Source organism: Colossoma macropomum, unplaced genomic scaffold, assembly GCF_904425465.1.
Source record: "Colossoma macropomum unplaced genomic scaffold, Colossoma_macropomum, whole genome shotgun sequence".
NCBI classification, from domain to species: domain Eukaryota; kingdom Metazoa; phylum Chordata; class Actinopteri; order Characiformes; family Serrasalmidae; genus Colossoma; species Colossoma macropomum.
In genome coordinates, this window is record NW_023494790.1 from 4,919,625 (window position 1) to 4,945,263 (window position 25,639).

At 40.4% G+C, this 25,639-nt stretch overlaps 2 protein-coding genes across 9 annotated transcripts; both read right to left on the minus strand.

Annotated features, from left to right (window-relative positions):
* Positions 1–1,936: 1,936 nt before the first annotated feature.
* Positions 1,937–11,109, minus strand: LOC118809024 (zinc finger protein 239-like). Of its 7 annotated transcripts, none has more exons than XR_005007327.1 (4): positions 4,483–6,046; positions 3,429–3,563; positions 3,098–3,199; positions 1,937–2,973 (listed from the first exon to the last, which is right to left on the minus strand). XR_005007327.1 is itself a non-coding variant. In XM_036571952.1 (4 exons), exons 3-4 carry the CDS (start codon positions 8,184–8,186, stop codon positions 4,410–4,412), a joined length of 1,035 nt encoding a protein of 344 aa, XP_036427845.1. In that variant the 5' UTR covers positions 8,187–8,251; positions 8,659–8,801; positions 10,979–11,109; the 3' UTR covers positions 4,225–4,409. The 7 variants fall into 7 exon arrangements, 4 of the variants coding, with proteins under 4 accessions (XP_036427841.1, XP_036427845.1, XP_036427844.1 ...); XM_036571952.1 differs by lacking the exons at positions 1,937–2,973; positions 3,098–3,199; positions 3,429–3,563 and adding exons at positions 8,166–8,251; positions 8,659–8,801; positions 10,979–11,109 and having other exon boundaries at positions 4,225–5,423; XR_005007326.1 differs by having other exon boundaries at positions 1,937–3,199.
* Positions 11,110–12,792: 1,683 nt separating this feature from the next.
* LOC118809021 (short/branched chain specific acyl-CoA dehydrogenase, mitochondrial-like) lies at positions 12,793–25,219 on the minus strand. 2 transcript variants are annotated; one of them, XR_005007324.1, is made up of 12 exons: positions 25,142–25,219; positions 23,876–24,032; positions 22,071–22,171; positions 21,223–21,429; positions 19,872–20,042; positions 18,270–18,395; positions 18,096–18,188; positions 17,374–17,463; positions 17,118–17,255; positions 16,174–16,273; positions 14,371–14,783; positions 12,793–14,318 (listed from the first exon to the last, which is right to left on the minus strand). XR_005007324.1 is itself a non-coding variant. In XM_036571946.1 (11 exons), the coding sequence occupies exons 1-11, from the start codon at positions 25,172–25,174 to the stop codon at positions 14,707–14,709; spliced, it is 1,293 nt and encodes a 430-aa protein (XP_036427839.1). In that variant the 5' UTR covers positions 25,175–25,219; the 3' UTR covers positions 12,793–14,706. The 2 variants fall into 2 exon arrangements, 1 of the variants encoding a protein (XP_036427839.1); XM_036571946.1 differs by having other exon boundaries at positions 12,793–14,783.
* Positions 25,220–25,639: the final 420 nt, after the last annotated feature.

The window sequence follows — 25,639 nt, forward strand, 5'->3', positions numbered from 1 at the left end:
TTTTAATGAAATCGTTGCGTTAGTGTTGTTTTTGTGCCCATGAAAACAGATCAGAGCGTCCACAGCTGGAATAAGACGAAACACCTGTCAGAGATTTTGGGCTGCTGTAGTGGAACTGAGCAGTAAATGCAAATGTTCTTCTGTGAAGTAAAACAGGTGATGAAGCTCCACTGAACATCTCTCTGAGATGGAGATGTCTCTGAGATGGAAGATGCTGATCTTCATGCTGATCTTTGTGCTGATCTTCATGTTTCCTTAGAGTTCGCAGCATGAAGTCCAGAAAAGCCTCAAAGTAGCTGCTCCACCTAACGTCCCTATATAATTTCACCACAAGGGGTCAGTGCTTCACATGACTACTAGGGTCAGAAAACCCTCAGCACAATAACTACAAATGCATCAAAAGGTAAATATGGAGGGTGCAGGTGCGTAACACCATCTCTGAAACCAGAAGGACGATTTCAGACACAGGTATTTTAAAAGATCCTTTAAAAGATCCTAATATAATATATATAATATACATACATCATCTAAACCACTTATCCTTCTGGGTCACGGTGGGGTGCTGGAGCCTATCCCAGCTCTCACTGGGCAGAAGGCAGAATACACCCTGGACAGGTCGCCAGTCCATCGCAGGGCAGACATACATACATATACAATCACACACACACTCACACCTAGGGGCAATTCAGCATTTCCAATCAGGCTGACTGCATGTTTTTGGACTGTGGGAGGAAACCCACGCAGACACGGGGAGAACATGCAAACTCCACACAGAAAGGCCCCCGGTTGTCCGGCCGGGAATCGAACCCAGGCCCTTCTTGCTGCGAGGTGACAGCGCTACCCACTGCGCCACCGTGCTGCCCAAATACAATACAATACAATACAATACAATAATAGTATAGTGCCATATTTGCACTATTTATACCCACAGACCTTAATCTGTATATGCCTTATGTCACTTTAGTGTTAATTTTAGGACCTTCTTATATTTATATTATTTACATCATCATTATTATTATTATTATTATTATTATTTTCTTTTTATTATTCTATTTTTCTACAATTCGTGTTTATTTTTTGTTTACGAGTAGTGTTTAGTATTTACACCATGGGGTCTGAGAGTAATGCAATTTCAGCACTCTGTATGTCCTGTACATACTGTAGTATTGACAATAAAAGCTGGCTTGACTAAAATCTTTACTTCAGTCTCCCTAAACTTTCCATCCTCACTGGAAAAGGTTTTTGTGACAAACCAACTACAGCCTCAGAAACACCGTTCCTTTCTTGCAGGCCGGTTCTTCCTGGTCACCATTTGTAAATCTCATTGATGTACCAGAAGACACTGTGTAGGTATTGACATGTCTGCCTCCTGGAGAGGTCACTGTTGTCCGGTCTTTAGTGTGAGCAACACAGCTGGGTGGTATTACAGGGACTTCTGGCTCGACAGAAACTGACGTTGTTGGTTCTGCCTTCACTGCTGCAGAATTTCACTGTCATGAAGGATTCAGTTTGTTTAGTTTGCTGATCCCGAACAGTCCAGAGTGGAACTGATTACAGAACAACTTTAATTTTAATTGTTTTAGTCATTGTTAATAAACAATAACACATTTCATTGAAATTAACTTTATTTTGAAAGACTACATTATGCAAATTACTTATTGAAATAACTTTATTATCTATGAAAGAACATGAAATTGTATTAAATCTGGCACGTTAATCACACGGGCATCGTTTAGTCTAGTCTGCCAACAGCGAAGTGTTATTTTTTGCTTGTGTACAGAACTCATTTAAAATGTATTAGAATCAAAGAATAATGTTTATAATTATTTACAATAACCAAACGTTTCAGTTCTGAAAACACTTTGAAAAGGAAATATTTATTAAATACTTTACATTAATGAGAACATTGCTGTAGAGGTGACCGTGGGTCTCCCTGCTGAGACGTCATCCGATCCTCTGAGGTTCTGTTTATCTTCTACAGTGAAACACCAGCTTTTTAAACACATTATTATATTCAAGATCTTATTTCATACAGTCATATTAGCAAACTTCAGCCAATGGAACAGAATCTGTGACGCCAGGCGGAGCAGCTCAGCATGGGGGACCACCACACATGGAAAGGAGGACCACCACTGTCACCACATCAGCCTTTGCAGTAGTTACAGTTAGCAGATTCACAAAAAATCTGATTGGTCTGATTAGTTCTGTTTTGACCAAACAGGTTTTTTAAAAGGTAAAAAGAACACAAAATATCTCCAAGAGTGACTGGTCACTTTATTAGGAACACCTGTACACCATCAGCCAATCACGTGGCAGCAGCTTAATTCATAAAATCCTGTAGACCATGGGTCAGCGGGTCAGAGCTTCAGTTAGTGTTCATATCAAACATCAGAATGGAGACAAAACCGATCTGATTGAGTGAGTTTGCTGTTATTGTTGGTGGTTTAATTATTTCAGAAACTGCTGAATTGAGATTTTTTTCACTCGCAACCATCACAACCACCATAGTGAGTGGCAGATCTGTAGACTCCTTGTGGACGAGAGGTCAGTGAAGAATGATCAGACCTGTTAGATTTGATAGAAAAACGTTACAGAACTTCTTTACCACAGTGGTGATTAGAAAAGCATCTGTAAAGGCAGAACACATCTGTCCTTGAGGCAGCTGGGCTACATCAGCGGAAGACCACATCGCTGTCCACTCGCGTCAGCCAAGAACAGGCTTCAGTGGACACAGGTTCACCCAAACTGGACAGCTGAAGATCAGAGAAACGTGGTCTGGTCTGATGACTCTGGATGTCTGCTGCCTCATACAGATGGAAGAGGCAGATTCTGGCATCAACCGTCTGAATCCAGGAACCGAACCTGCCTTGTGTGAACAGCTGAAGCTGTGGTGGGGGTGTAGTGGTGGGGGGTGTACTGGTGGGAGGATGTTTTCTTGCCGCATATTTGGGTCCCATAATACCAACATGAAAACTATTCACAATATCATATAAATCAAGATCCAAAATAGACCCAAACATTATAACAAGACTCGGCTACAATATGGAGATTAAATATTTAAGCCATGCTTTAAGACAGAAGAAGACTGAGCTGATACCTCTGTGCTGCAGTTGTTCCTGTTTTTCTGGTTTTTATTCTACTTGGCAGACAGAAGCATGAGGACGTCTCGTTGGCAAGCTTTTTTTCTTGCTACTTCCTCCTGAAAAATTTCAAACAACAAATTTGCATGCAGTGGACACGAGATATGACCACAAGATATGAGGTGAGGTATTTCAGCGCTGTTTCCTTAATACGTTCCAAGCACTCAATACATCAGGTATGACCCACAGTGCCGACTGTCCCCACCAAGTACAGCAGGACTGATATATCAGCCTGGAGAGTTTAGGTCCAGCACATCTGTCTCTAATGTCCAGATGCCCCTTCATTACCTGGATCAGGTGTTGTAGTTCACTGAGCAGCCCTGGAATACAGCAACATCAAAACAGAAATTTGGCCAGAACAGGAAAGAATGATGACCAAATCAGCAACACGTCAGAGTTAACACAACCAAACTGCGTCTGCATCTGCATAAAAATAGAGCCTCTATTACAATTTGTAGAAACACTGTTTGTGCTGTTTATTCAGCTCTTGCTGACATTAAATTCTCGTGGTCGTGAAGATTTGATAACACACCCGCAGCCATCATTTAACCAAAGATGAACAGTTGAATTTCTGTAACCACTGTTTTCACTGAGCAGCACTTAATTATTTAAATCACTCAAGCTCAGTATTTGGTCCTGTGTAATAATGATTGAGCTCAGACAGTTCTCCAATAAAGTCCTTATAATGCAGGGGTGTCCAGTCTGATCCGCAGAGGGCAGTGTGGCTGCAGGTCTTCACTCCAACAAAGCAGGAGGTCACCTGATGAAATGTTTGAAGACTAAGACCAACTGATTAAAGAAGTAGAATCAGATGTGCTCCGGCTTGTTTGGAGTGAAAAGGGGGGCAGTTGTGGGCTGGAGGTTAGGGAACAAGCCTTGCAACCGGAAGGTCGCTGGTTCGATTCCCTGAGCCAACAGTACATGGCTGAAGTGCCCTTGAGCAAGACACCTATCCCCCAACTGCTCCCTGGGCGCTGTGGATAGGGCTGTCCACCGCTCTGGGCAAGTGTGCTTACTGCCCCCTAGTGTGTGTGTTCACTAGTGTGTATGTGGTGCTTCACTGCACAGATGGGTTAAATGCAGAGGTGAAATTTCCCCATTGTGGGACTAATAAGGGTCACTTAATCTTAAAACCTGTAGCCACACCGTTTGTGGATAAGACTGGACACGCCTGTTTTAATGTTCCGTCAGTCTGCAGACCAGTCCATTCTGACGAGCTACAGTCTGGAACAGCCAACATCAACACATCTTACTTCCAACAAACGCAATTTAGTCCGTCATTTGAGAGAACTGTTGTTTTCCTTTCTCCCTCTCGGTGCACTTGTGACGCTTTAAAGAATACCTGAAGCTCCGCCCACAGTCTGAGCAGTAATACGGTTTCTCTCCTGTGTGGATGCGCTGGTGTTTCTGGAGACCATTCAGTTGGCGAAAGCTCTTCCCGCATTCCGAGCAGTGATACGGTTTCTCTCCAGTGTGAACGCGCTGATGGGCTTTGAGGTTACATCTGTCAGTGAAACTCCGCCCACATTCTGAGCAGATGTACGGTCTCTCTCCGGTGTGGATTCGCTGGTGGGCTTTTAAATTACATCTATCAGTGAAGCTCTTCCCGCAGTCTGAGCAGCGATACGGTCTCTCTCCGGTGTGGATGCGCTGGTGGAGCTGGAGATGGTTCAGTGTGGTGAAGCTCTTGCCGCACTCGGAGCAGTAATACGGTTTTTCTCCAGTGTGAATGCGCTGATGAGTTTGGAGGTTGCTTCTCTCGCTGAAGCTCTTCCCGCATTCTGAACACTGATACGGTTTTTCTCCGGTGTGAACACGCTGGTGTCTCCGTAGACTGCTCCGTACGGCAAAGCTCTTCCCGCACTCTGAGCACTCAAACGGCTTCTCGCCGGTGTGAACGCGCAGGTGTATTCGGAGGTGATTCTGTTTCTGAAAGCTCTTGCCGCACTCCGAGCACAGATGCGGCTTCTCTCCGGTGTGAATGCGCTGATGCACCTGAAGATGATGCCGCTGAGTGAAGCTCTTGCCGCATTCTGAGCAGTGATGAGTTTTCTCTTTTCCAGAACTCTCCTGCAGGTGGCTGTGAGGTGTGTTATTGTAGAGAGCACCAGAGGATGTTTGCTGAGTACCGAAGCTTATTATGGATTCCATGTTCTCACATTTAATCTCTCGTGAGATCAGCAGGGTGACGTACTCCATTTGCAGATATGTTGGTGGCAAAACTGTGTAGAAAAATGGACACTGGAGACCACGAGGAGACTTGCGAGAGGATCTCACTCCATTCTGGAAGAAAAAAAAAAAGTCATATGCAACCATAGTGTGATCAACTTGCACTGTTTCAAATGCAGACAGTTTTTCATTACTTTGAACCAAAATAAACAATAAAATCATAAGTAAACAACATTTTTTCATGCCAGGAAAACTACACCATCACACAGCCACTGCCAGCCTGTACTGTCAGCACCAAACAGGATGGACTCTAGTCTCACAAGTCAGTCTCCTACCATCAGAGTCTGGTGTATTTTGATGCTTAATGTGGACTAAAGCTGTCAAGTCTGCCAGTTACAGCTGGTTGACTGACATGCAGAATAACCACAGACTGCTGCCGTAGCCTGATGTGGAGCTGCAACCAAAAGCATTGGCTAAGCTGAGGAACTCTCGTTTAACAGCTACTAAATGCTTGAATAGCTTTTAAAAATATGATGCCTGTTTGCTGACATAACAGAGCAGGTGGTCAGCGTTCTCCTGTCTGTTCAGCTGCCCAATGAGGATAAGTTAGCGGCAGTTTGAAAAGATGTGGTGGCTTCAGATCTTCATACAACTCTTCTGGGAGAAAATAGGAAAAAATACATTTAAAAGTTGAAAAATCCACTTTTCAATCGTATATTAATCATTTTAATTTACCTTTTATCACACGGCGGTAAACTTATGCTAAAGAGAAATTAATCCAGATTACAGCGGACATGCAGGCGGGATTCAGGAAAGTTGGAGGAACATCTAGAAATGGAAACATCATTGCTAAAATTCGCTGGATCACTGAAAATGCCTTTAACTGTGTTGACCACAAAAGCTCCTCGGGGTCACAGCAGAGCATCTCGCTGTTCTAATCAAGCATCTCTACACTGACTGATCAGCCACGGTCAGGGGAGGAATGGACAAACAGACTCGTTCCACATCGGTGAAGGGGTTAAATAAGGCTGCCCACTGTCACTGTACTCAACCTGAATGATGAACGTACAGTGAGAGAAGCAGGTCTCAAGGAAGATGATGGAGCATCGATCATCGTTTCATAACCACGACCTATTCATTACCTTTCATGTATTTTTCCAATTTTATGATGTAGTCATAACGTATTTCTCTTACAATACAAGAGTAGACAACAACAAAAGAGTGGCTTAATATCTCTTCATCTTCGTATAAGCATGTACATAATTTCACATATTTAAAATATATATCATTAAATAAGATTTTTTTTATGAGGTGGGAGCCTCCAACCCTGGCGCTGGACATCTACCTTCCTGTGGGGTCTAGTTCCAACCACACTTGCTCCAGCTAATTAACCTCGTCCCAGTTCCCCGACTGGCTGGATCAGATGCATTAGGGAGCGGGGCAGCTCATTAGAGACAAGCTGGACCTTAACTCTGCAGGAAGGTAGATCTCCAGGATTGCTTTAGTCTGGTACTGGTCATGTTGTTCATCCTCGCATCATCAGGCTCACAAAGATCCCAAACCTTCTAGTAGCTACACTGTAAAACATAACTTAGATTGGTGGAAAATACATCAATTAAATTCAATGTGCAGATGACACGACACTCGTCATTACAAAGAGAGATCAAGAACAGAGTGAAAAGATGGTTCTTCAGGTCAGGAAAGTCCGCTCACTTCAGCACTGATGTGGATGATGTGGAGATGGTGGACAGCTCGAAATCAGTCATTAATATGCCGGGACAAAGAGCTGTCCCCTTCAGCATCAGGCCTCCAACACAATATTATGAATAAAAAGAATTTTTAGATCTTTTAATACCAGCTAAACACTTTCACTAATAACTGTTCTGAGTCTAAGTTCTCAAAAAGTGTCAAAAAGAAAGAGTCTTCAGACGCTGAGTTTGTGGAAAGAGGAAAAAAAGGCTTCTTCTTTATTTCAGCATCAGGTGGCACAGGGTCTCGAGACCCCAACTGCGCAAATACAGTGTTCCACACAACAGTTTATACCATTTATCTGGGGTAATTTGAGATCCCCCACCTTACTGCTCAAATTTTGATATTAGCTCATTTTCTAATAGGTGCATCTCTTCATCCATCAATCTGGTCATCGCATGATGAGCTCACTCCTCAAAACTGACTTCAGCAGGTTTTTCACCAGTCTGCTCTACCTTTCAAGGTCAACTTGCCCCTCTCTTCACTGGGTCAGTAGGTACACACAGGCCTCTCTGTGAACCCAGAGGCTTTCCAGTGTCTGGAATCTCCTATGCAGACAGACTAAGGCCTCCCTTTGTGAGAGAATTAATATTCTCTGTTAGCCAAAACTCCCTATTTGGTTATTGATTACAATGTCTAATCTATTTGATTACTGATTAAGGGAATATTTATTCAAAATCTCCATCAAATAACAGAGGATCCATCACTCAGATCAGCTCTGAGCAGAACGAGGATGAAGGAGCTCGAAAAGATCTTCAAATGCAATGATGTGTCGACACACACAAAGGTCAGAACTGACCAGGCTGTGGTCTTCTCCATGGTTCTTTATGGACAATAAACAAGCCAGACTGTAAAAATGTAGATGACTTTGAAACAGTTACGCTTGAACAGTTTAAAACAACAAGATTCAGAGGAATCATGAACGAGCCATTCAGAAGCCTGAGGACCCAAATAGGAGACGTGACGTTCTGGAGGAACACTGTCCATACGGTCAGCAGGAGTCCGAATCGAACTGATGGCAAAGAACAACAATGATAACGGTGATATCAGTCCTACAGATCAGTACAGATCTGTGACAGGATTAGATCACGTTCACTCTGAAATTACCTCCCACATCACATCCAGCATCTTCTGATCAAATCAGCACCATAACCATCCAGACGTCTGGGACTGGATCAGCGCCAAACAGTTTCCTGTAAAAATAAGATTGATAAGTTGTGTTTAATGTTTTCAGTTATTAAAATTTTTTCCCATTTTTGAGATGATTTTGAGTCAGACTGAGTCTTAACAGAACATAAAGACTAAACAAAGCTACACTTATAACAGTAAAGTCTCATGTTTGCTCATATATGTGGAGACATTAACATTAATGTGCTCTGTGTTACTTTTGGTATTAATGTTGATAATTACTGATGAAGCCATTACTGATGTTTCTGACTTAAACCGTTGGCTTTTTATTTTTAATATGAAGCAACTGCTACTGTGCTGTACATCACATGATCATAGTCTGCATCTTATTTGATTGCTATAATAAACAAGACTGGAGAGAAGAAAGAAAAACATAAATACACTCTGTATTCAACATTTTCTCTGCCCTCACTGTTTGTTTAAGTATTTTTAAGGAGCATCTGCTCCAGTCTGTTGAATGTGTTGTTCAGTTCTCCAGATGTTTCTGCATCGAGAGCTTCATCTCAAAGGATATGATTCCACGTCCTGCTGCACCAACTGTGATCTTCTATTTAGCTAGATATAAAAGTTGAACACTTAAAACAGAAAAACACGGATTGCATTTATAATCTCTCTGTTCATCAGGATATTATAATAAAGATCTGATGTTATGCTACACTGCTGTGTTATTAACAGACATAAAGGTATTCAACATCTGCATCATTAAGAGTAGATCTACATTTCAGAGCTGCAGAAATACGGAGCTCATAAGAAAATAATAGTTTTAAAATATTACACAAGAAGACTGACAGTGAAAGGAATAAAGCAAAACCTCTAAAAACATTAATGTTTCTCAACAAGACAAAAAATGCATAGGAATGAAAATAAAAAGAAAGAAAGAAAGAAAGAAAAAACAGTGTAGAGCCTATAAACTCATGAATCATTTAACAGAATTTCAGATTAAAAAATAATGACAGGTCATTTTTTGCGCTGTTTGCTTAAATGTTTAAATGTAAAGACGAAGGACTGAAACACTAATGAACAAATTCTAATTGTAAATAAACGTAGATTAATAATTGAAACCTTCAATCCTTAATCTTAATCTGATAAACGACAAACTAAGTAAAAAGACAGAGAATGAAGTGATGAGGAATAAGAGCTGATCAGGCGACTCTCAGACGGAGCTTCTTATTCTCTTATTAGCTTCCTGAATGAAGCTGCTGCACCACCTGCTGGAAAAACCATAGAATCCATTAAGTGTATCTGCTGGTTCCTGATGGTTTTGTAATGTGTTTTGTGTTTTTTAATGGGTTGATATCACAGTGTAAAGGATCCTAATGGTTTAACAGGTGACCAGTGGCTGATTCTAAATGCATTTGATGGTTTCCTAATGGGGTCTAAAGGTGTTCTACAGGAAGCTAGTGGTCTGTATTACAGGACCGTAAATATCAGATTTGTGTGTCCAGTTTAAAAGACGAAAACCTGAAGAAAAGAAGAACCGACTTAGTAAAAACTGTAAAGACTGTAAGACTGTAAAGGATGTAAACACTGTAAAGACTATAAAAGGCTGTATAGACTGTAAAGAATATAAAAGCTGTAAAGACTGTAAAGACTATAAAGGCTGTAAAAGATGTAAAGGATGTAAAGACTATAAAAGCTGTAAAGAATAAAGGCTGTAAGACTGTAAAGTATGTAAAGACTGTAAAGACTATAAAAGCTGTAAAGACTGCAAAGACTATAAAAGCTGTAAAGAATAAAGGCTGTAAGACTGTAAAGGATGTAAAGACTGTAAAGACTATAAAAGCTGTAAAGACTGCAAAGACTATAAAAGCTGTAAAGACTAAAAACTATAAAAGCTGTAAATTATGTAAAGGATGTAAACACTGTAAGGATGTAAAGGCTATAAAGACTGTAAGACTGTAAAGGCTATAAAGACTATAAAAGCTGTAAAGGCTATAAAGACTGTAAAGGACGTAAAAGCTGTAAAGGATGTAAGGGTGTAAAGACTGTAAAGTATGTAAATGATGTAAAGACTGTAGATGATGTAAAGGACGTAAAGGCTGTAAGACTGTAAAGGATGTAAATGATGTAAAGACTGTAAAGGATGTAAAGACTGTAAATGATGTAAAGGATGTAAAGACTGTACATGATGTAAAGGATGTAAAGACTGTAAAGGCTATAAAGGCTGTCAAAGACTGTAAAGATTATAAAGACTGTACAGGATGTAAAGACTGTAAAGGATGTAAATGATGTAAAGACTGTAAATGATGTAAAGGATGTAAAGACTATAAAAGCTGTAAAGTCTGTAAAGACTGTACAGGATGTAAGACTGTAAAGGATGTAAATGATGTAAAGACTGTAAATGATGTAAAGACTGTAAATGATGTAAAGGATGTAAAGACTATAAAAGCTGTAAAGGCTGTAAAGACTGTAAAGGATGTAAAGACTGTAAAGGATGTAAATGATGTAAAGGATGTAAAGACTACAAAAGCTGTAAAGACTGTAAAGACTGTAAATGATGTAAAGACTGTAAATGATGTAAAGACTGTAAAGACTATAAAAGCTGTAAAGGATGTAAAGGCTATAAAGGCTGTAAGGGCTGTGTAAAGGCTTTAGGAACCAAACTGCTCAGATATGAAGCATCTCCATCAGATAAGATCAGGAATTACTACGAATATTCATTTATTAATGTTTAACGTTTTAAACATTTTCACTCAAAACACAAGAAGTAAACCCAGCGTTGAGATTCTTACCTTCAGCTGAGCAGCTCCTGTTTCTGTTTCTCTCAGCGGGCAGTTACAGGGCTGACCTCAGATCAGGCTCCGCTGTTTTCAGGCCGATCATGGTCAGAACAACCGACCGTAGATCAGCTCTGCTGCTCGGAGGGCGGATCTTCTTCTTCTCCGCTTTAGCGGCTCTGTTTATTGGCGCAGTTATAAATTAGCGCCCCCACCTGGGCTTCAAAGGGACGTTACACTGGAACCACGTGATCACAGAGTCTCCCACCCGTTTTCAGGTTAACCCCGCTCACACGAGCAGACAGCTGGCTAGTTTTTCATACAGCACAGAGTGATGGTCTGTAGGGTCACCAGTAAAGCAGAGTGGAGTCCAGAGTCCAGGGATCTCAGAGCCGCTGCAGACGGTTTGTTCATTCACTGTTTTCTGAATGTGTTTCTTTGCTGAATGAAATTCTTCTCAAATAAATAAATAAATAAATTTTTTTACATTGCAAAACTGACATATACAATAATAATAAACAAATAACAAATAGAAAAGTGGGCTCAGCGGTGGTCTCAGCATCGGGCAAAGGTAGTCAGCCGTATTAGGCCCCCATCAGCCAAGGTCTTCCATTAGCCAAGGGCCACCATCAGCCAATGGCCCCCATCAGCTAAGGGCCTCCTTGAGCCAATGGCCCCCCTTCAGCCATGGGCCCCCCATCAGCCAACGGCCTCCATCAGCCATGGGCCCCTCCATCAGCCAAGGGCCTCCTTCAGCCAATAGCCTCCATCATCCATGAGCTCCCCATCAGCCAATGGCGTCCATCAGCCAAGGGCCTCCTTCAGCTAATGGCATCCATCAACCAAGGGCCCCCCCATCAGCCAAGGGCCTCCATCAGCCAAGGGTCTCCTTCATCCAAAGGCCCCCCCTTCAGCCATGGGCCCCCATCAGCTAAGGGCCTCCTTCAGCCAATGGCCTCCATCAGCCATGAGCCCCCCATCAGCCAAGGGCCTCCTTCAGCCGATGGTCTCCTTCAGCCATGGAATCTTCAGTTCAGTCTAATGAAAAGTCGCTTTCGAGGCAGAACAGTTTATTCACGAATGAAAAACAGTATGTTGTCATCAGAATGTAAGCATGTAGTTCAATTTTTAAATGCTTGCAAAAATTGCTGCTTCACAGGTAGTTTGGTGATGAAGTTGATGAAGCTGGGTTTGAAAGCCAGCGAGTGTCTAAAAGAAGCATCGACCGGTATCAACACGTTACCATAGCCTGTGCGGCTCTCAGCAGGTTTAGGACAAATTCCTGTATTCAGTGTTGAGAGTTTTTGAGCTCCAAAAAGCACTATTTATTCAGCACCTGCTGAACATGGACGAAAAAACATTGGACGCTTCTATGTGGATGGATTTATCCAACAGACTAACATGGTTTTGGAATTTTATGGGTGTCTATTTCACAGTTGCCTCGAATGTTCTAATGTCAACATGGAAAATCCACTAACTGCTGAACTACAAGGTGATGTTTATTAAAATACAAGGGAAAGAATCAACTGTAATCGCTGGAATTCGTCGCCTGAATCATGTGGAAACAAACATGGATTAAGTTGAACTGTGAAAATGAGGAGGCTTTTTTGAAAACTGATTTTCTAGGACAAAATAAAACTGTGGGAAATTGCCTGAAACAGCCTGAGCTCAATGTCGGCCACCTAGTGCTCAAAGACAATTTCACACTAGAGAAACTCAATCAAGAAAAGAGGGCAAGTATTTCCAGGAATCTTATTTATGCACATCTCACCCAGAACATCAGAACTCTCGGCAACAGGGTGGCAATTCAGGGATATTCACAGATCTGGTTGATTTTAAAAGAATTTTATTTGTTTTTTCACCAGCTTTTACTGTAGTGACTCTACCAAACACATCATAAGGAACTTAATCGACAGAATTTACTGTAAATCATCATTCAATGCACCATTTAATAAGATGTTATTATTTACTGAACTCATTTTTGACTTCTCATCACAGGTATGTATTTGTAGCTAGATCAGTAACAAACATGAAACAGACCGGATTATTCCTGTTTTACAAAGTGGAAAATAATCTCTAGTCTAGAACAACCACTGGCTGTGAAGCTGACTGGACAGATAAACAAACGAGCAGCTCAATCTTGAGAAACAGTCAGCAGTTTAGCTGGTTCACTAACGTATTTGCCTTAGGTTTGTCTACAGTGAGTGAGATCTGGCTGAACCTGATACAAACCCTCCACCTTCCATGCAGCTTCATGCTGCATTTACTAGGATCAGGCCAGATTATTAGTGTCTTTATCAGCGAGGAGGACAAACAGGACGAAAACAACACAAAACAAAGCAAAACCCACACAACACAAAAGCAGTAATGCATGAGAACATAATGCTGCAGCAAAACAGGCCCATCTTCACCAGGCTTCTCCAGGGAATGGTCAGCCTGCACGTCTCTCATGATGGATGATGGCCAGCGTGCTTGAAAAAGCTTATTATTTTAAAATATGACCTCAGTAACCAGCAAATACACACGCAGGTAACTTTCATTATCAGACCAGTGGTCCCCAATCCTCCTCCTGGAGATCATCCTATCAGTTCAGCTCCAGGTCCAATCCATCACATCTGATCAACCCGACCATTCACCTCAGAAAGCCTTAGTTACATCCAGTTTGATCTGGATTGGAGCAGAACTGTACATGTAGGTTGATGTCCAGGAGGAGGATGGCTGACCAGGCTGAGAGACACTTTAAAAGGGCCCATTTCGTACATTTTTCTTGTTTTTATTTTTTTTTCCTTGACATTCATCTATGATATTGTGTAGTATTATGTACCAAATACAGCTGTAGTTCATTTTTACATAACATTCATTCTCAAATCTCTATTTATCCCTTAGAATTAAACAGACTGTTTTTGTTACTGTACGTTTAAGACTAATAAATGTGAACGCACTCTGTTCTGATTGGCTGTCCTGTATAGAGCCTCATTTAAACAGCAGTCTGGGCTGAAACACTCCCCATAACTTCAGTGCGAAGGGTCAGGACTAAACTGCTATAGGTCACTGTCTGCTATAAGTCCCTGTCTGCAGCTTAGTTTCCATATTTCTATATTTCTTTTATTAAAACAAAATTAGTTTTCCATGATATGGTTGATTTAATGTGGTCTCGAAATACTGTTTAAAGTGACTCAATGTTTATTTTATAGTATGAATTTGCTGGCCATGTTTTTCTTTTAGCAAATTCTAGCTAGGAGAACTGTGTGACGTACTATTCCATACATCAGCTGTGCAGGAATGATGAGACGGGGAGCGTTTAACAGAAAAGATAGATGATGAAAAGTTAATTCATCTCACTCACAATTCAGCCTGTTGGCTGCAGCAGCAGCCAGTTATATGTTCTCAATCTGAAACTGGAGCTCAGTTAAACTGCATTAAAACTACATTAACACTAACAGGTCATTAGAAGCTGTCTGTAGTACAGTGCTCCTCCAGATCTCAGGTCAATGAGAATTTGTCTACAGCAGTAGCTTGTGGTCTGTTTCTGCCACCCAGTGGCCAAAGCTTGCTAAGACAAGTTCCCCACCTGATTAGGTGGATAATGGAAGACACTGCTTGCGATTGTCTTGAAGACACCAACAGTTCAGTTTTAGACACGAGTCCAAGTGTTTAGGAAAGGCCTCAACGTGCAGCTACTGACTTCCATACAGATGAGTGACGGGAGAAAGCCAGCAGCACGAAAAGATGAACCGATGGGTTTATGAATCGTACTCCTGATCGATGAACTTGGCCATGGTGCTCAGCTGAATGTTTGACGTTCCCTCATAGATGGTGCCTGTAGGAAAACACGGCATTTAGCATATTAGTATAAAGTGGTATTGGAGCACCAGCCACATGCAGTCAGAGGGAAATCAGATTAGTCTGACCATGCTTCCACAAATCAAAGAATCCTTTGACCTGGTCACAGCTCCTCATGGAGAGCTTGTAGAGTTGGCTAACTGTGCATAACACTATACAACATCTGTATTACACATTTTTTATTTTCTTTATCTGTGACTGAAATGGATCCATATTCCCTGACTAGCACTGTGCCATGTAAGGGAGAACTGTTTAGTTTACTAAAATACAGGAATAAATGAATTTGGAGACTTTGTCATTATAAACTTGTCAACTTGGCGTCGAAGACCGGAATACAAAACTTGACTAGGCTGCACGTTTAATTCTCAATCCATGATTACAGTAACCATCAATTACCATGCAGTGTTTGTACAGTACGATGAGCAGCAGGCAGTAAACAAGTTAGGGTCTTTGTTTTGAACTGAGCTGCTGTTACTTTACCAAAATGTTGAGAGTCCAGTATGTTTAGTTTTCGATGGCTCAGCGGCCGCTGTTAATGTCAGCCTCATAACCTCATTTCACCATCCAGACACTAAGAAAACAATGGCTGATGTATGTAATAGTGCCCCAAATTGCCAATACAGATCCATTTTGGTCACAGCTGCTGTATTACTTACTGCACTAAGAGAAAGTCATTGTATATCTTTATATCTTATTATATATTTAATGTATATCTTATTATTAAATAAGCAAGATTCTGATTCAGTCTTAACTCTGGTAAGCATTGCTTCATGACCTTGGCAGAGCTCTGCATTAACAATTATTAGTCTACCAACACTGTGTGTTAATCCTTACTTTTTAAATACGGTCGCTGTCCAAATTAAAACAAGTATCTCCAAAATGGTAACTTTACAGGAGAGGGCAAAAACGTTCTTTCCTTTATTGTAAGTGAATGAGAAGATATTTAATTCCAAGTAATTTTAGAGCATTGCTATTGGTCCATTCATCTTGAAATTTTCACAAGATGTAAATCTGTTCAAATGATGCGGGAAAATAAAAATAATCGACGAAAATGGAGATGCATGTTTTTCTTTGGACAGCGACGATATACTTCAGTTACTTTTAGATGTTCTCCTGTGTGTCTGCATGGCCATTTTTTTATTATGGTGTATTTCACAAAGAAAAAATAGTTTCAATTAATCTCTAAACCAATGACTTTCCTATTGGATAATACTCACTTTAGGCTTAAATCATCCAGCTTTACTGAAAAGTCCTCAATCTTGCTGCAGGAAGCTGGGTCATGTTTATCTCTCGAGCTCTTCGATCATATTTTACACCTTGAAGCTGTATCTTATACCATGTGTTTATAATTACTGGTTCTCACTCACCTATTTTGCAGTCTCTGTAGTATTTCTCGATGGGGTAGTCCTTTGTGAAGCCTACTCCCCCCATCCACTCAATGCATTTAGACGTGGTTAATGTTGCAACCTGAAGACAACAGATTAACGCATTAATACATGCAGCAAAACATCTTTACATTCGTTTACATGTACAGTAAATTGAGCATCTATTACTGATCTATAACTTTAAGATAACAGCCATAGGAACACACTGATTTGTTCCCAATTCCCATCCTGGGGATTCGTTCTCTGCACATTTTTTTGTTTTTTCTTCTCTAACACACCTAATTCAACTTATCAGCTACTTATCAGCTTTACTAAAAACAAAGGATTGCAAAACAGTGATCATATAAGATCTTATTTAGTTTTGTTAGCTTAGTTTTGGATGTAGGATTTGATTTGTAGTTGGCATATTAGTTCCTGTGATCCTCTGTCTTGTAAAAATGAGCACCAAAAGTCATAACTCTTAGAATTAAATGCAACTTCAGAAAAAAAGCTGTTATTTGAGCACAGGTGTGTGTGTGTGTGTGTGTGTGTGTGTCTGTGTGTGTGTGTGTGTGTGTAGCACAGGACCTGCTCCCTTATCATTTATTGTGATTGATATCATGATAAATTATGTCACAAAATGCTTTTCTGGGTATATCATGATTTTGTCAGTACACAGACAAAGAGAACCAGATTTAGTTTAGCATAATATGTGATGTGATGTTGAATAAAAATACGCATATTAATTATGGATGGTGCATTTTTTCTATATTCCAACTTATAAAAACCTTAGAAAAATAAAATATTGTGATGCACATCTGTGGAACTGTCATTTTTTTCATTCTGTAGTAAAATCATTGCACCCTTTTGAGTCATGTGTGCCAGATTAAGTACATGTACATGGTTCCCAGTGCTGGTTGTGAAAGCCAGTTGGGATGATCACTGACCTCTGCTGTGAAGTACTTGGCCATGCAAGCCTCTTTAATGAAGGGTCGTCCTGCCTCCTTCAGCCGGGCCGCGTTATAGGTCAGCAGTCTGGCTGCCTCCAGCTGAGTGGCCACATGGGCAATCTGATGCTGCAATCCCTGATAATAAACAGATACTAGGCTGTTATTGTACAACAACAGTGTACAATAACAACAGTGTTACTAGGCTGTTACTGTAATACTAATTTGGAGACTCCTTCCTCTAAATCAGTGTTACCTGGAAGTCAAAGATGCGTTTACCGAACTGGACTCTCTGCCTGGTGTAGGGAACAGCATGATCAAAACAGCCCTGAGCCAAGCCCAGCATCTAAAACACACAGAGAAGCACAATAAAATAAAGAGATAATATAGAAACAGCAGGGGTGGTCACCAAAGCAGGATTTCTCAATTAGCCAGAAACTTTAATGGGAATTCCACCCATTATTGAACATTTCTGCATGATGAAATACTTAAGATTACACAAAGTCATTCAGAGTGGTTTGTGTGCAATGCTCTGTTGATGAGAAATGGTTTGTGATAGGAACCAGATGTCCAGCAAGTTTAATGCCCCTAAAATTTCCCTCACTGAGAGTTATTACATAAAATGGCATGAATGCCTGAGACATTGTTTTACTATAGTCCTGGGTTTTGTCATTGGTGGTTTTGGATGGTAAATAAAATGGCTATATTTGTGTTGTAGACATTGAGACCCCTGGTTCCTATCACCACCACTGTAAAGCCTCTACACACCTCTACAATGAACCATTTCTCATCAAACCACTCTGAATGACTCTGCATAGATCTCAAATTGAATTATGCACAAATGACCTTGACATGCTGACTGTTTTGTTTGACTGAATGAAAATGTGGGTCATATTTAAATTACAATCATACAACAATTAAATTAGGATCATACAGGAACTTATTATCATTCATTTGCTTCATAAATGAGAGCTGTACCTGTGCTGCAATGCCAATTCTGCCCCCGTTCAGCATCCCGATGGCATATTTGTAGCCGTGCCCCACTTTACCCAAGATATTCTTCTCATGGACCTGTTCGGATCAAAGATGATGTCTTATTTTAAATAGTGAACTCCAGGACTGGTCATTTGCTCACAGTGTGCATGTCTGTACCTTGACACTGTCGAAGTTAACCGCACAGGTGGAAGAGGCTCTCAGGCCCAGCTTGTTCTCCTTCTTTCCGATCTCAAGCCCCTCCGTGTCTCGGTCCACGATGAAACATGTGATGCCCCTGTAGCCCTGTCAATCAAACACAATACAGTGAGTACCAGAGTCGCCCCGAAGCAGAAGAGCCATAAAGATGCGACGTATTCAAAGTGATGTTCCTGCATGGAAACATTCATCATCCAAGATCATCACTCTCAGTCTAGAACCCTTTATACTGGATACCAATGCAGTGCAGTATAACGCTTAGAACTCTCATTTAACAGAAAATAAACTGTAGCCTAGTCTGTAACTCTTATAACGTGACTATCACACAGAAACAAGAGAAGTAATAATAATAATAATTCTATTTACATTTACCTTTTATTGATAATGAAGGTAATTGTACAAATAGATTCAGAGAGGGGGAAAAACACAGAGCACTGGACAAAAGATTGGCCACCTAAGTACATTATTTAAAACCATTTATCTTGGCAATAAGTGAGTCTGTGCTTGTAAGCACACCATATATCCTTAGAATAAATAAAAATACAGTAAATACAGAAAAAAAGGTAACAGTAGTTTTTTCAGTAGTTGACATCTTGTAAGCTGGTTAGAAGAGCGCAGGTTTGGTTCCTGACTTCTCGCTGCACTCCAGCCATCGCATGGATTTGTTTAATTCCATCAGCAGCTCTGATTTAATTTAATGATAACTATAAATAATACTAGGCTTCAATGAGGGTTCAAATCAGTTAAAAATCAGTTTACTCTAATATTAGTGTTTTTCGGGCACTTACTGCCCAGATAAATCACTTTTTTAACTCAATTATTTCAGGTGTCTCAAACTTTTACAAAGTTCAGTACAATCACATTTAAGCAGTAAACACAGCACCCTTTCCTTTGTAACAAGTATGGATATAACGAGGTTTTGAAAAGAATAACCGTTGACTTTGAAAACATAATTTTACTTTTCTAATAAAAGGTGGTATTAATCATAATACAGGGAGATTCACTCGAAAGAGGCCCTGAATATTCTGTTGTAACTCCCGTTAGGATGAAGCAATCTGAACCAAAAAAATACGCTGCATACGTTGACGTATGTGTAATCGATTGCATTACATGCGATGCTGGACGTGATCTTCATTTTCCGCCAGACACATGAAGGGGTACAGGGGGTCTGCACCCAGAAGTTGCAAACGGAGGTTAAATATTGCGACGGCTGTCCGGCGCCTACCTCGTCGCTCCGACGCAGGGGCAGCCCGGCTTGTTCGAAGCTCCATATACTGAGGAGCTCATTGCACATTGTTTTGTTTAGATTGCTTCGTCCTAGTGAGCGTTATTACAGAATATTCGGGGCCTCTTTCGAGCGAATCTCCCTGTATAACACTGATATTTCCTATGTGTGTAAAGCTCACTCCCAAAAATGTATATCACGCAAAAAAAAACAAAAAAACTTGAAAGTGGTCTATAATGTGTTTTGTAACGAAACCCATTTCAATGTTATTGTGTTCTATATTTCTCATACATGGCAATAATAATAACAGACATGCACGCTGTGAATCTGTGACTCACTGCAGAGAGATCTGCGTTGGCCATGACCAGGAAGACTCCTGCATGCTCTGCGTTACTGATCCACATCTTGGAGCCATTGATGATGTAATAATCTTTATGCTTCTCTGCTTTGGTCTTCAGAGAGAAGGCATCGCTCCCTGACCCCGCCTCCGACAGGCAAAAACTACCAATCTGCAGAGTGGGACACACAGAGAAAAGGAAATGAGTACAACTGAAAGTCTAAATGTTCAGTGTACTAATATTTAATTTAAACTGTGCAGACTGCTGACTTGATTTCTTCATTATTACAATGATAGTTTTTTTTTTTTTTCTTTTCTGGTGAGTACATTGTATACAATTTTACATTTATATGTTTATCCTTGCATAAAAAAGAGCATCTGAGCTTTCCATACGAGTTTTCAAACACCATAGCTAATAGTAATGTTTAAATTATATGGTGTTTATGATTATTTTAAAACAATATTTTAGTGTATTATAGCACTTTAAGAAGACGGCCTTGGGATGTTTTGGGAATTTATTCATTTTAGCCAGTTCTTCCTGCTATAAGCACAATGGCCCTTATTCATCAAAGCTTATTGTAAAATTAGTGCTCGCAAATTATACCGACAATTTTTCTTATTCATCAGTTTCATCTTTGCCATATCTGTACCATCAAACTCATGTCCAGTAGGACTTGCGTAAAGTGTGTGTAAATTTGAGTGTAATAGTTTAACAACCTGAAAAAAATGCTTGATTTGATGATAAATATTATCCATTATTCATACAGCATCTCATACACTGCAATAGCTGGACGTTTAAATGTTTTCCTATTCATTCTACTGTCTTACAAAACAGACAGACATTTAGTTTATTTAACATTTTATTCTTTCCAGTCGTCATAATTTGGACGCTGTAAAGTTTGATCAGTAGTTAGAGCAGCACACTGACCCCTCCACATCAAACTTCACCTACGCGCACAGCGTTTGGCTTGCAAGCCACTAAATGCTGTTGTTTTATTGCCTCTCTACTGAACATTTGCTTGAATTAGGGCGTGCTTTATGTAAATGAGGTGGTGAGCTGGCACTTGACTTCACGCACTGAAGCTGATTCATCATTTGTGCTCAAATCTCCGCTCGTCTTATGAAGGTTTCGTGAATGAGATGCAGAGAAGTTCGTATATCATTAATATCTCCGCTCTTTTTGGACACAATGTCGGTGAATAAGAGTCAATTTTTCTCACTTTTCTCTTTTATAACCGCGTAAGATTTTAAATCTATCCTAAAAAATACAGGTAACCAGTGCAGCTCTTTCCAAATACACTAGAAGGATGAAGTGGGCAGTGCAGGCGTGGGGGGTCTAGGCTGTGTCTCACCATGTCTGTGGTGAAACGGGGCAGGTACTTCGCCTTCTGCTCCTCCGTGCCCAGGTTGGACATCAGTGTGTTGATCAGCGTGTTCTGGATGTCGCACAGCACGGCCACTGACGGGTCCACCTTCGCCAGCTCCTCAATCACCAGCACAGAGGAGAAGAAGGAGGAGCCAGTGCCTCCATATTCTGTACTTATCTCAATGCCCATCAACTGCAACAGACACAGTAGCAGACACGATAAAGGAAGCATCACCAAACAGTTAAGTCATACACCACCACCCACAGCACTGCTTTCTAGAGTAAAAAGTGAACAGCATTTCAAAAACGGACAAAAGATTAAAAAGACCTTCATCAGGGAAAATCTCACCATCATACTTTACACAAGTGTTATTTTAACCTGATACATTACATGACTAGTGATCACAAACCATGTATTCTCTCATATAACAAGTATAATCAATTAGAAATTGTACGATAGAACAACATATAATAAAATAAAAGAACAATAAATATACAGATATGAATAAAGTTTACAATTCAGTTCAACTGTGGCAAAAAGGACATCAATACCCTCAAATACTTTCCAGCACTTTAAATGGCCCATATCCTACATTTTTATCCATTTAATTTTCCCCCTCGATTCCATTTATGTTTGGTTCTATGCACCAAAAACTGTCAAAGAAAAACTATAATTAATATAATACATAATTTATATTAACATCATTTATAAGGACAATTTTCCAACCTCTCTCAGTTTTCTATGATATGGGCCCTTTAAATAAACGGTCAGCTGTGCAGGCAGTGCACAGTGTAGTGTGCGGTTTTGGATCATGTGCCAAGAGAGGTACAGACCCCCTGCTCAAAGAGAGATCCGATCACTTCATCATCCATGGAAGAATTTTCATCCATCTTGGATACGAATGGAGCGACGCGCTCCTGAGCATATTTCCTCACTGTGGAAAGAAGCAGTGATGGTTACTGGGGGGGGCTCACTGCAGGTCCCACAGCATGATTACACTACGATGCTTGAGTCAGGATACAATTCTACTGAGATTTTTAAAGATTTGTTATCTGAGATTGTTAAAGATTTGTTATCTTCCTATCTTGTTCTCCAGTGTGCAGGGCAAGCATGCCATCCACTACGCCAAGGGTATTTAATCAAAATTCAATAAGGTCCAATTAGAGAAAATTTCTTCAAGCAAAGGTGCGGAACATCATAATGTCTAACTTGCATCATGACTCAGTGCCATGTACTGTAAACTGAAGTGGCCTAGTAGTTATATCAACACCTCATACAGTCAACAACTGAATGTCAAATCAAATAAAGTGAAATTCAGTAAAATTTCAACAACATTTATGGTCAGTTTTCTCTTTTTAGAGCTCACCATGTGAAATAACTTCCCTCTGACTCACTTTCTTCTCCCACTGCTGTTTCTCGCCTCGTCCCTCCCCTGTGTGTGCGTCACTCACTCAAGTCTCAGTGCTCATCGTAATGCACAGATCTGATTGGCTGAGTAGCATAACAACGCAACGATATTTACAACGCATGCAACTGGTCTGTGAGTCACCTGGGCTGCTAAAGCGGTTCCGATTAAAACAGGACCACCCATCGAAATTAAATAAATCTCCAAAGTCTGGACTCGGGCCGCAGCCCGCCTATTAGTGACCTCTGCACTACGCTATCCAACTGTCATTAATAGTGATGCACTAAAATAAAAATTCCTGACTGAAACTGAAATTCGTATCTCGCCTGTTTGTTTAATTTGTGCATTTAAGAAACATACTAAACATATAAACTACAAGGTAATAAAGAAAGCAGATTTTTATTTTTGAGAAAGCTTGTTTTTAATAGATAAAGATAAACCTGAACTAACAAAAACAATTGTTACAGTCTGTAGGCTTCAGAATGTGCCTGTGGAATAATCCAGCATCTTCAACAACAAAGAAAAGTTGGTTATTTCGGTATCCTATTAGCCTAACAATGGGCTTAATACTAGGAATGCATGACTGGAATTTTAAGATTTGAATTGGAGGATTTTTGCTCCAAACACATGATCAACAATCGAACACAATGCTTTTATTTTGTGTATTAACTTATGTAAGTTTTGGGGATTTAGAAACCTCTACAGTAGATGTGTATAATTGTACAGAAGACATTTTGTAACATGGGTTGTGCTTTGGACCCCTTCCCTGAGTGGATGAATCAGATGATGAAAGAGAATTCAAAGAGAACTCAGTCAAAACTCTATAAAGGATGCATCTGTTTGACAGAATGAGTGTCTACTATTGTCCTCATATCTTCATCAGTATAATGTTGATTTTGCATTTAAGACCTAAACATTGAGCGGGACCTTTTTTTGAGCCTGTGTGTGTATGAAGTTAATATGTACAGACTTGGTCTGAGAAACTCCCAACTCAACACCTCTGACTTTAAATAATTATATCATGCTTTACAGGGCGACTCACAGCATCATATTTTAGCCTGTGTTTATTCTCCTGACTCAGCAATGCCACTTCTCTCAATATTAACAAGTAATCTTATACAGTGCAGCTTTAAATAATAAAATATTGATACTTGTGTCATTATTTCACCAATGTAGCAATACTCAGGCTACTCTACCCACCTCCATGTAAAGACCAAAATAATGTGAACTCACCCGCCTCCCTCATCATGGCCTCCTCCTCTGTGAAGGTCTGGAGTGGGGGGAACCCGGTACCTACAGGGGCAGCCTGCTCCACAGCTACCGTCCGTGATGACATGGGCCGCAGAGCAGCCTGGCAGGAAGCCCATGGCCGAGACAACTGCCTGCCAACCTAGAAACATTACACATTTCACTCATGCTGTTATTACACACATATATACCCTTTAGTTATTTCGATTCCAGTCGAAATAGCCATTAAGCACTGGTGTGGTGGTGGCGTGTTAGTGTGTGTTGTGCTGGTGTGAGTGGATCAGACACAGCAGTGCTGCTGGAGTTTTTAAACACTGTGTCCACTCACTGTCCACTCCAGACACTCCTGCCTTGTTGGTCCACCTTGTAGATGTAAAGTCAGAGACGATAGCTCATCTGCTGCTGCACAGTTTGTGTCGGTCATCCTCTAGTCCTTCATCAGTGGTCACAGGACGCTGCCCACAGGACACTGTTGGCTGGATGTTTTTGGTTGGTGGACTATTCTCAGTCCAGCAGCGACACTGAGGTGTTTAAAAACTCCAGCAGCACTGCTGTGACTGATCCACTCAGATCAGCGCAACACACACTAACACACCACCACCACATCAGTGTTACTGCAGTGCTGAGAATGATCCACCACCCAAATAGTACCTGCTCTGTGAGGGTCCATGGGGGTCCTGACCACTGAAGAACAGGGTAAAAGGGGGCTAACAAAGTATGCAGAGAAACAGATGGACTACAGTCTGTAACTGTAGAACTACAAAGTGCACCTATATAGTAAGTGGAGCTGATAAAATGGACAATGAGTCCAGAAACAAGGAGGTGGTTTAATATTATGGCTGATCGATGTATATAGTGGACCTCATGGAGTGGAAGTACCAGGCAGGCGTTTCCAATAAAGTGGACAGCTGGTATAGACTTCAGACTCGAGTGTGAACAAACGTAACTATAATCACTCAGAACTCTTAAGAAAAGTACAAATTCATGTCACTGAGTAAATGAAACTGGCTACTATCCAGGTTTGCACACACTGCCCATGTATTAGTCAGCTACCTACCGCTGCAGTCTAATCTGAACCGATGTAGCTCACAAGCTATTATTAAGTTAGCCACGCGGGCTACGTGGCTAATGTATTTCCACAAACATCGCCATTACCTTCCTTCAGATTGGACAGACGTACAGCAGCGGTCCGCAGTAATGTAATAATAAACGTGCTGTTCAAAACACATAGAAATGTGCAGGTTTATTCACCTTTCCGAGAATCCTGGTGAAGGGCGCCGCCATGACCGACTTGTTTACATACGGGCTCTTATCTTCGATTACGTCCAAGGGCTGAACCGTTCGGCTGAAATAACATTCATTTATTATTATTATTATTATTAGTATTATTATTTAATTTTACTTACTTTATCTGCAAATCGTTTTATTCCTAAAAAAAATCACAAAAACAGAATTTTTTTTTACTTTACTATTATGTATTAGTTATTCATCTTTTTTACTTGTTTATTTGATTGTATTTCACTTCGTGTTGTTTCAGAGTATTTTGCTGCTGTTGATTCACTCAACGTAGTGGTGATGTGCGTCATATTTGTTATGAATAATTGCTTCAACAAAATAAAATGTAAAAAAAACACGTGGTTTTTTTTTAGAAAATATATAAACGTATTTATCTTCCACTTAATATCTATCTCGCCGATGTTTTTAATTAAATACTTTCACAGTAGTTGTTTAATAAAGTCGTGTATGCGG